Genomic DNA, 10,637 nt, shown 5'->3' with positions numbered 1-10,637 from the left:
CTGACCTTAATCTAGGACATCGGAAGTGAAGTGAAGTGAAAGTCACTCAGTCCAGTCCGACTCTCTGTGACCCCAGGGACTATACAGTCCATGGAATTCTCCAGGCCTGAACACTGGAGTGGGTAGCCTTTCCCTTCTCCAGGGGATCTTCCCAACCCAGGGATCAAAATCAGGTCTCCCGCATTGCGGGTGGATTCTTAACCAGCTGAGCCACAAGGGAAGCCCAAGAATACTGGAGTGGGTAGCCTATCCCTTCTCCAGGGTAACTTCCCGATCTAGGAATCGAACCTGGGTCTCCTGAATTGCAGGCGGATTCTTTACCAACTGAGCTATCAGGGAAGCGGAAGAGAAAGTATTTTGGCTCAGGTATAACTGCCTGAAGGTTTCCCAGAGCCTGGATGAGACTATCTTCAAAAGCATGGATTTCCTGAGCAGTCTTGCAGAGACTAATACCGGCCAGAGTGAGGATTCTCTGGGGAGGGGCTAACTTGTCTCTTTACCACTTTATAATCAGCAGGCTACACTGGGCTCGACCCATCCCAGAGGTCGTGGGTCTTACTAGGCTAGCGATACTTCCAGGGAGTGGCCGCGGGATTGAGTGCATCCTTGGTTCCAGATGTCGGACCCTTGGCAGCGCATTGACTCACGAAGACTATTTTAGCTTTAAATTTGGCTTAGTGCTTACTCTTGGTTATTATTCATTACTTGAGACATAACTTAGTTCACAAGCGCAGAATGACAGGGCATTGAACCCAGGGCGGGGAGGGCGGGGCACGCCCAGCGCGCATGCGCAGCACCTCACAACCGGAAGCAGCGCGGGGGCAGGGCATGGCGGCGGCGGCGGCCGAGGGTGTCCTCGCGACCCACCGCGAGGAGCCAGTTCGAGGTATGCGGAGTGGACGGGGATGAAGTGTCCGGTGGGAGGCCTGAGTCTCCGGGTACAGGCCCGAGATGCCGGGGCTCACCTGGCGGGAGCGGGCAGATCGAAGGGGCGCGCCTGTGTGTGCGCGTGTTTGTCCTGTCAGGGCAACTGAGAAGCAGTGGCCGCGAGGTCAAGTGTGGGCTGAGGCCGGTGCAAGGGAGCGGAGGCATGAGGCAGGGGCAGGTGAGGCGGGAACGAAGTGAGGGACTCGGAATTACGGAGCCGATTTGATGGGATGAGGTCAGGTGGAAGGGTGTGGGGAGAAGCTGCTGTGTCTGGATTACGACCGGGGCAGAGCGGGGCACTTACTCATTCTCCTTTGATTCAGATGATGTCGCCGTGGAGACTGCTGAGGAAGCAAAGGAGCCTGCTGAGGCTGACATAAATGAGCTCTGTCGGGACATGTTCTCCAAAATGGCAACTTACCTGACTGGGGAACTAACGGGTGAGGTGCTGTCCGGATGGATGCGGGTAGTGTCGGGCACCACCCGCTGGAGTGGTTTGGGGTTTGGCACCGGCAAACCGGTGAGGTGCTTTAGCAGCGTCAGTCTGTGGCTCCCTCCGTAACCCCATAAACTTCAAAACATGCCTGTTGAAAGTTTGCGGAGGTCAAGAAAGTGTAGGAAAAAAGTCCCTCCCTTCCCTGGAGAAATTCAGGAACTACTTTCAGAAACACGGGATAAACAGCAAGGTCCTACTATGTAGCACAGAGAACTATATTTAATATCCAATGATAAACCATAATGGAAAAGAATGTAAGGAAAAAAGAATATGTGTGTGTGGTGTATATATATATATATATCTGAGTCCCTTTGCTTACAGCAGTAATTAACACAGCATTGTAAATCAACTGTACTTCAAAAAAAAAAAAAAAGTTCGGTGCAGAAACACGTAAGAATACTTAATATAACCCTTCAGGTCTCCATAATGTAGAATGAGCCTGAGAAAACGAAAAAGAATTCATCAAGAAGTGCTTCCTTGGGGGAAGTGTATTTAATTGATAAGCCGAAAAGTGGGAAATGACTAGTGAGTGAGGTAATATAAGGAAGCTGTTTGTTTGGCTAAAGAGATGTACTTAAATTAGGTTAAAGGGAAATGGGGAGTGACCAGCAAAATTTGGGGTCTATTAGGTTGGCCAGAGGATTTGACGACCCACTCTTTGAGACATTCATTTTTTGGTCCAGTGTGTATTTCCAAGTGAACGCATGACCTATGTGTGAAGGAAGGTCCAAAAAATGAAGTCTGGGTCAAGTGTAGCTTTTCATAAGGGTCTGTTATATTGTTTCACTTCCCCAGGAAGTTGCTGTGAGCTAAATTTGTGAACCAGAATCTATGAGAAAATGCTTGATGTAGAATAGGAGGGGTTGTGAGTCTCCAACAGCCTATTTATTTCTGAGCAAGAGAAACCAAGCAACAAAATCTAGATGATTTTTTTTTGGCTTTTTAAAAAAATTCCAAAGACTTGGCAATGTTCCCATTCTTGCAAGGCTCTAATTGACTAGAGTTGGGCATTGTCTCCTTTAAATGGACCAGCATGGTGTAGTTTGTCCCCCCTACTCCCTGTTTTCTCCCTTTTATGGAGACCTGGTGTCAGTTGCCATTTATTACTCTGCTTATATTGTTTTTTAGTAGTGGTATAGAAATGGTTTTCTGTACCAATGTCTATCAAAATTGGTAAAGTAAATGATAGACTAAGACTAAAAGATCATACTGTTCCAAGAAATGAGAGTGTCTTTCTTTGTAGAAGTGAATAATTTCGTGTTTAATATGCAAACACCTGGCTTGCTTCACTCATTTACATAATATTGCTGGCTCCTGGGTATTTGAGTATGTCACCGTCATTTGAAAGAGACAAATTTGATAGCAGTGAGAGTGTGGATATGGAGGAGAGATGGAATAACAATATTTCAGATGAAAAGATATGGTCTGTGACAGAGTGATGGTAAAAGGAGTGGAGAGAGGAGCATGGACCCAAGATCATTACAGAAGTGGAATTTATAAGACTTGTTAAAGTGGATATTGAGGGATGGGAGCAGCTAAAGACATGTCTGAGGTTTTAAGCCAGTGGTGCCATCAGCCAAAATAGGCAAGTTGGAAAGAGGAACCATGTTTAGTGTGAAAGTAATATTTTCAGCTTGGGCTTTGCTGATTTTAGGTATTACTGGGATACTCGGGTGACTGTTAACAAGACATTCAGGTGACTTGAATATGTGAGTCCAGAGCTCAAAGAGTGATCAGAGCAGGAGAAACAGATTTGGGAGTCACTTGCCTAGTAGTGTGAGTTTAGGATGTGTAGGAAGAGATTGCCAAGGAAGACCTTAGAGGTAGATAAGAAGACCTGAACTAAAATCTCAGGGAATGCCTGTATTGGGCAATTAGTTTTTATTAACAGTACTTAAAGTACCTAGATTTATAAATGATTTATTATAAAATTAATTTAAAGTGGATTGTAATTTCCCTATGATTGTCATTCTTATCTATACAGATACCTTTTTGAGTTTGAAACTCAAAAACTCTGGGAGTGCCATAGGAATGTGCCACCTATGAAAACATCAGCCATGAGTCACAGCTGAGGAAGAGCTGAGACCTGATAGTTAAGGGGATTGGATGAGAAGAGATCTGGCATAGACACTCAAAAAGAGCAGTTAGATTAGAAAATGCTATAGCAGCCAAGGAAAGGGGCAGTTCATGGAGAGAGGGAGATCATCAATGTCAGATACTATGGAGAGGCAAAGGAGGATAATAACTGAGAAAAGGCCAAGGATTTGGTAATTAGGAGAGCACTGACAACCTTGGAGCATGTGATTTCTCTGGGTGTTGGGGACAGAGACCAGACAGGAATGGTTTACACCAGAGAGTGGTGAGGAGGAGGAAGCAATGAGTGTAAGTTACTCTTTCAAAAGGGTTCACAGTGAAGCTCCTTTGCTTTACTGAGTGAACGATGTAGGTGTGGAATAGAGGGAGTGCTTCTGGGCTGGAGGAAACTGGAATATAGATAGAGAGGAAGGTGCCAGGATAGAGAGAGAATTTGGAAAGGCAAGGGAAAGGAGATGGTTGAAGAGAGGCTCTGAAGAGGTAGAAGGATTGGGATCAGGCACACAGGAGGAGAAGGAGCTGTCTTGGCAAGACTAGGAACACTTCTGCCTCTTGAGAATATATTAAGGTACAGAGAGGTTTAGAAGTGAGGCAGAAAGATTGAGGCAGTTTATCTAAGTGGGCTTGACTTTTGGGAAAGTTGGAGTAAAGGCCATTTGCTTTGAGTAGGGATGGGGAAGGGAACCAAGAATGTGAGAAGCAGGCAAATATTTTGGAAAAGTCAGTGCATAAAATGGAATACAGAATTACAAGTAGTAAATGAATTACTAAGAAGCGTTGAGGTCCTAGTTGACTTTATATATATTTTGAGATACATATATATATATATATATATATATGTATGTATCTCTCCCCCATCTCATCTACATTTATTTGCAAAGCTGTTTTTTTTCCCTTATTTTATTTTCAATTGACGGTAATTGCTTTACTATGTTGTGTTAGCTTCTGCCATATGAAAGTGTGAATCAGCTCTAAGTATACATATGTTCCCTCCCTCTTGAACCTTCCCCTCTTCCCTCACCCCCAGGTTGTCACAGAGCACTGGGTTGAAGTTCCCTGTGTTACAGCAACTTCCCACTAGCTATCTGTTGTACATATGGTAATGTATATGTTTCAATGCTACTCTCTCAATTTGTCCCACCCTCTCCTTCCCCCCTGTGTCCACAAGTCTGTTCTCTGTGTCTCTATTCCTGGCCTACAAATAGGTTCATCAGTATGATTTTTCTAGATTTCATATGTATGTTAATAAACAATATTTGTTTTTCTCTTTCTGACTTAACTTCACTCTGTATAACAGGCTCTGAAAGTGAAGTCACTCAGTTGTGTCTGACTTTGCAACCCCATGGACTGTAGCCTACCAGGCTCCTTAGTCCATGGGATTTTCCAGGCAAGAATACTGGAGTGGGTTGCCATTTCCTTCTCCAGGGGATCTTCCCGACCCAGGGATTGAACCTGGGTCTCCCGCATTGTAGGCAGATGTTTTACCGTCTGAGCCACCAGGGAAGCCTATAACAGGCTCTAGGTTCATCTGACTCAATAGAATTGACTCAAGTTCGTTCTTTTTTATGGCTGAGTAATATTCCATTATATACATGTACCACAACTTCTTTATCCCTTCATCTGTCGATGGACATATAAGTTACTTCCATTTCTTGGCTGTTGTAAATAGTGTTGTAATGTACATTAGGGTCAGTTCAGTTCAGTCGCTCAGTCGTGTCTGACTCTTTGTGACCCCATGAACCGCAACATGCCAGGCCTCCCTGTCCATCACCAACTCCCGGAGTCCACCCAAACCTATGTCCATTGAGTCAGTGATGCCATCCAACCATCTCATCCTCTGTCGTCCCCTTCTCCTCTTGCCCTCAGTCTTTCCCAGCATCAGGGTCTTTTCAAATAAGTCAGCTCTTTGCATCAGGTGGCCAAAGTGTCTTTTTGAATTATGGTTTTCTCGGGGTATATGCCAGTAGTGGGATTGCTGAGTCATATGGTAGTTTTATTCTTTGTTTTTTAAGGAATCTCAATACTGTTCTCCATAGTGGCAGTATCAAGTTACATTCCCACCAACAGTGCAAGAGGGTTCCCTTTTCTCCACATCCTCTGCAGCATTTATTGTTTGTAGTTTAAAAAAAATTATTTATTTATTTAGCTTTGGCTGTGCTGAGTCTTCATTGCTGCTTGGACTTTTCTCTGGTTGTGGCGAGTGGGTACTACTCTCTTGTTGCAGTGCACAGGCTTCTCATTGTAGTGGCTTCTCTTTGTTGTGGAGCATGGGCTCTAGGGCACTTAGGCTTCAGTAGTTGCAGTATACAGGCTCAGAGTTGGGGCTCACGGGCTTAGTTGCTCTGCAGCATGTAGGATCTTCCTGGATCAGGAGTTGAACCCCTATCTCTTGCATTGGTAGGTGGATTTCTTTACCACTGAGCCACCAAGGGAGCCCCATTTGTAGATTTTTTTTGATGATGGCCATTTTGACCAGTGTTGAAGTGATAACCTCATTGTAGTTTTGATTTGCATTTCTCTAATAATGAGCGATGTTGAGCACTTTTTCACATGTTTATTAGCCCTCTATATGTATCTGTATTTATGGTGCAGTCTGCCCAATTATATGATGTCATATTGTAGGGAGACCAAGACTGCTTCACCTCCCTTTTTCTGGTACATGAGTTTATCTTTTCCCTTTCTAACTATGATCCTGAAGCTTGTGGATTTTACTTGGTTTGGTTTGCCAATTGTTGCCTGAATTCCTGCTTAGACATTTAGAATACATATGGGTGTGCATAAGTTGCTTCACTCGTATCCTACTCTTTGCGATCCTATGGACGGTAGCCCTCCAGGCTTCTCTGTCTATGGGATTCTCCAGGCAAGAATACTGGAGTAAATTGCCACGCCCTCCTTCAGGCGATCTTCCCAGACCCAGGGCTCCTGCAGCTCCTGCACTGCAGGCAGATTCTTTACTGCTGAGCCACCAGGGAAGCCCTAGACCACATAGGCTGAGTATAAATGTCATAGGTCAGAAGTGGCCTGCTTCTTTGACATTCCCTAGATCCAGCCTTGAACTGCCATTTGGTAGTTAATTCCACATTCTAGTGATCTACACAAATCTTAAAGGTATCACATCTTCTGTGTTTGTTTTAAAGCCACCAGTGAAGACTATAAGCTGCTGGAAAATATGAATAAACTAACCAGCCTGAAGTATCTTGAAATGAAAGATATTGCTATAAACATTAGTAGAAACTTAAAGGACTTAAACCAGAAGTGTAAGTATAATTTTACAATTAAACATATTTGTTTGTATTTAATGTTCTTTTGTGCTTGGGGCAGTGGAGAAGGGAAGGGAGCATGGTCTCTGTCCTCAGGTAGCTCATTTTCTACAAGTGAATTACAAAGTTAAAGTGAATTTTTTCCATTCTGAGGATTAGTGTGCTTTGGTGGTATGGTTATTTTTGCTTCTGAATCTTGTTTGATCCATTTATTTCCAGAAAAATGGGGCAGAAGAAAGGTGGCCAGATTCTAGTGAATTAACTTAACAATGAAATCCGTAAAGGACTACTTTATAAACAGAAAACTATAACATATATAATCATAAAATGCTACTTTAGTTGGTAGAATATATTTTCCTGTTGACTTATATTTGTGTTCCCTGTCTATAGGGCCCTCCTTCTTGGTCTGGGAGTACCCAAGAAACTGAGTCAGTAATGGAAAGATTGCTTGAGGAGCAAGGAATTTAAAAGAGAGGAAAACTAGTAGATGAGAGAGACTTAACTTTGTTTAGGTCACCAGTCATGCCTGATCAGCTAGCTACTGTCTTCTAAGGCATGTGCCCTGCCAGTGATCAGAATCATGTCACTCCATCTACTCTGTCTTAGGCAGAGCTGAAGAGACACTAGCATGCTTACTTTCCACCTTTTTCTGCATTCCTTGTTGATGCTGTATAAACCAGTGGTCTGTGTTTGTTTTTAAAGATGCTGGACTGCAGCCTTATCTGGATCAGATCAACATAATTGAGGAGCAAGTAGCAGCTCTTGAGCAGGCAGCCTACAAGTTGGATGCATATTCAAAAAAACTGGGTAACCATTTTTATTTGTCTTGATTTGATAAGAGCACCCTCCTGCCAGTATGACCTTATATAATGATAGTTAACATTTGTGGTATGCCTATAGTGATCTATTTTAATCTTCACAAAACCTGTGGAGAGTAACTTTTTATGACTAGTGGTAATAAAATAACATTTCCTGAGTGCTTAATAATATATCAGGCACTGTTCTTAATATTTTGTGCCTATTATTTTTTTATCCTTTAATCTCTGAGGCAAGTACATGATTTTTAGCCCCATTCTATTGAAGATGAAGCTGTGGTTGAAGGAGTTACAACTGGCTTAAGGACAGCAGAGTTGCACAGTGAAAGTGCTTCAGGACACAAAGTTAGTTATCTATAAGAGCTGTATTCCAAACTATGTCTGATTGATTTCAAAGCTCAAGCTTTTAATTGTGGTTCAGCAGGCTGAAGCATCTTTAATAATGTAGATACACATTTCAGAAATAGAGTAGGCGGTCCAATCAAGGCTTTCTTAAGGGCTTACTTTTCCTTTAAGGAAGAAACTGGTACTAGTGTTGATGCCTTGCTACCTGAATCTGGCTCTTATATCCATGATTATAAATAACACAGTTGTTAAAAAAAAACAAACCACTGCTGTTTTTACCATAGATATAATTTACATGTTATTTTTTAATCATTTGACAGTTGTTGACTACTTCAAGCGATTGGTTTGTAGCAGACTGAGATTTGACATGGGTGGTGGTTAACGTTGTTCACAATTAAATTTACTAACTGGTGACTGTGAACTTTAGAAAGCATTGTGCCAGATGCTTTCAGGGTTTTAAAGAAACAGGGAATCTATAACATTAAGGGGTTTACTTGATGGTCTTTTAAATTCCTGTATCTTTCAAAATTGTTTTCCTAGTGTGTATGAGGGATAGGGATAAGAACATAAAAGGAGAAACATACTTGAGATTGAAAGGTTGTTGCTGACCCACGAAAAGATGCCGGGATTCTTAGCCTCCGGAGGAGAAGAATTCAGTCTGGGGCCAGAGACGAGGCTTGATCGCTCAGAGCTTTTGTATAATAAAGTTTTATGAAAGTATAAAGGAGATAGAGAAAGCTTCTGACACAGGCATCAGAAGGGGGCAGAAAGAGTACCCCCCTGCTAGTCTTCAGCTGCATGTTATATAGTCACTAGCAGTCTTTTAATGAAAGAAAGGAATGTCTTAAAACTCAGAATGGCACCAGGCCCCTCATCCACAAGATGTATTTTTGGGATAATCTCGGCACCAGACGATTCATCCTGGGCCGTAAAACGATTGACTTGAATCTTGTAGAAGGGCAGATTACCATACAAATATGAAGACAGAGTATGGGGTAAATGCATAGTACATTAACATAGCTTAAGACAAACATTTCCGTAAGAAAAATGCATTGGTTAACTCAAGGTTTGAGAATAGTTAACTTCAGGTGAAACCAGGTGTCATTATGGCAACACAGTATTTTAAGAGAAACCTCCTTTTAAATTTGTATAGAGAAGGAAAAAAACATCGCTAGATATTAAGAGAGATAAAAATGTCTGACACTTGCAGCCTGTTTCCTCCATTTGGAGACCCCTGGCCTTCCTGCCTGCTCCCCTCTCAGGATTTCAGTCTGGCTCTCAGAGGGTGCCTGGGACAGAGCCTGGAGGGGCAAGTGCTTCCTATGCTTTTCTAAGGCTCCTGGTGGCTCAAGTGCTAATAGGTTTGCTTAACCCTGGTAGAGTGTCTGAGCAGGTGCTGTTGACAGGGTTAGAATGTAGGGAACTCATGTTAGATTCTTGGTTATGTGTGTGGATATTTGACTCCTTACCTTAAGTTGTGCACACTGATTATATTTGGACAGATATCCAAATATCTGTCCATAGCTAATATGATAGTTAGCATTTATAGTGTACCTGTAATTTGGATACAATTTGGACGTCTACAAGGACTGAAGTTAATAGATATTTTTACATTTTTTTAATGTAATAGACATTTTTGGATTTGCCTGGAAATGCTAACTAAAGAGTATCTTTGTAAGAGCTGATTTTGTTTTTTTATATTTTAATTTTTGGCCACATTGCACAGGCATGTGGGATCTTAGTTCCCCGACCAGGGATCAAACCTGCACCCTCTGCATTGGGAGATGAAATCTTAATCACTGAACCACAGGGGAATTCTTTTTTATTTCTTTCTCCCTCTCTCTTTTTTTTGTAAGAGCCAATTTTAAAAGATATAACTCTTCCTCTCCCTCTCCCCACTGCAGAAGCCAAGTACAAGAAGCTGGAGAAGCGATGAAAAACTACTGGTTTACTGTGGGGACAAAGTCTTTTTTAATGTGGGAAGAATGTTTTATGAGACCTGAATCTTGAGGTTGATGAATTGTCAAAACTCCTCAAAAGGCAACTATGCTGGTCGTCCCAGAAACATAGCAACATTGGAGTAAACTGGAGAACTATGGCTGTCCCTGGAAGAACTTCTTTTGAGGCAGAATCCTCAGAAACTCAACAACTCCTTACCTTTTACTTGAATGCTTCATCATCCATTCAGGACAGAGAGTTTCTCAAAGTTCAGATAAACCTGGGCCTGCCAGTAGAATCAAATGAGAGGAGCTCTTTACCCTGGTAGCAGTTGATTACTATATTACTTTCTTAAATGGTTGGTTTTTGAGTTACTGTGTAAAAGGTTGTTTTTTTCTATCAAGGATGTAATGTATTGCTAACAAGATTCTAAATTAAAAAGGGAAAACAAAACAGTCTTGTTCTTGTCAGTTTATTACCTTGTGAATGTCAGTAATTTACTTTTCCATACATTGCAAATAACAGAAAATTTTAAAATCGTCTCAGGCCAAGTCTTCTAGACTGAACAGAAACAGTGAAAGGAGTGTCATTCCGATAGCTTGGTGTATGTGATGGGCCCCTCCTGTCTCCTCTTTATGAGTCAGATGGCTAGAGATGGATGACATCTTGGCATATGTGCTCTCTTTTGGAAATATAACAGGATGTGTATGGGTGTGTATGTTAGGAGGGGAGGTGGGGCTGCCACCCAGGCTGCTACTCAAT

The 10,637-nt window shown here is 42.3% G+C and overlaps 1 protein-coding gene across 2 annotated transcripts; it reads left to right on the top strand.

Moving 5' to 3' along the window:
- Window positions 1–794: 794 nt before the first annotated feature.
- On the top strand, window positions 795–10,328 carry BLOC1S2 (biogenesis of lysosomal organelles complex 1 subunit 2). 2 transcript variants are annotated; one of them, XM_061162392.1, is made up of 5 exons: window positions 795–886; window positions 1,251–1,367; window positions 6,655–6,774; window positions 7,480–7,584; window positions 9,842–10,328. In XM_061162392.1, exons 1-5 carry the CDS (start codon window positions 829–831, stop codon window positions 9,871–9,873), a joined length of 432 nt encoding a protein of 143 aa, XP_061018375.1. In that variant the 5' UTR covers window positions 795–828; the 3' UTR covers window positions 9,874–10,328. The 2 variants fall into 2 exon arrangements, with proteins under 2 accessions (XP_061018375.1, XP_061018374.1); XM_061162391.1 differs by lacking the exon at window positions 795–886 and adding an exon at window positions 919–1,105.
- The last annotated feature ends 309 nt before the right edge of the window (window positions 10,329–10,637 follow it).

The sequence above is a fragment of the Dama dama genome, chromosome 15 (assembly GCF_033118175.1).
Source record: "Dama dama isolate Ldn47 chromosome 15, ASM3311817v1, whole genome shotgun sequence".
Lineage (NCBI taxonomy): Eukaryota > Metazoa > Chordata > Mammalia > Artiodactyla > Cervidae > Dama > Dama dama.
Note: the sequence above shows the minus strand (reverse complement) of the source record. Positions and strands in the feature narration are given on the sequence as shown.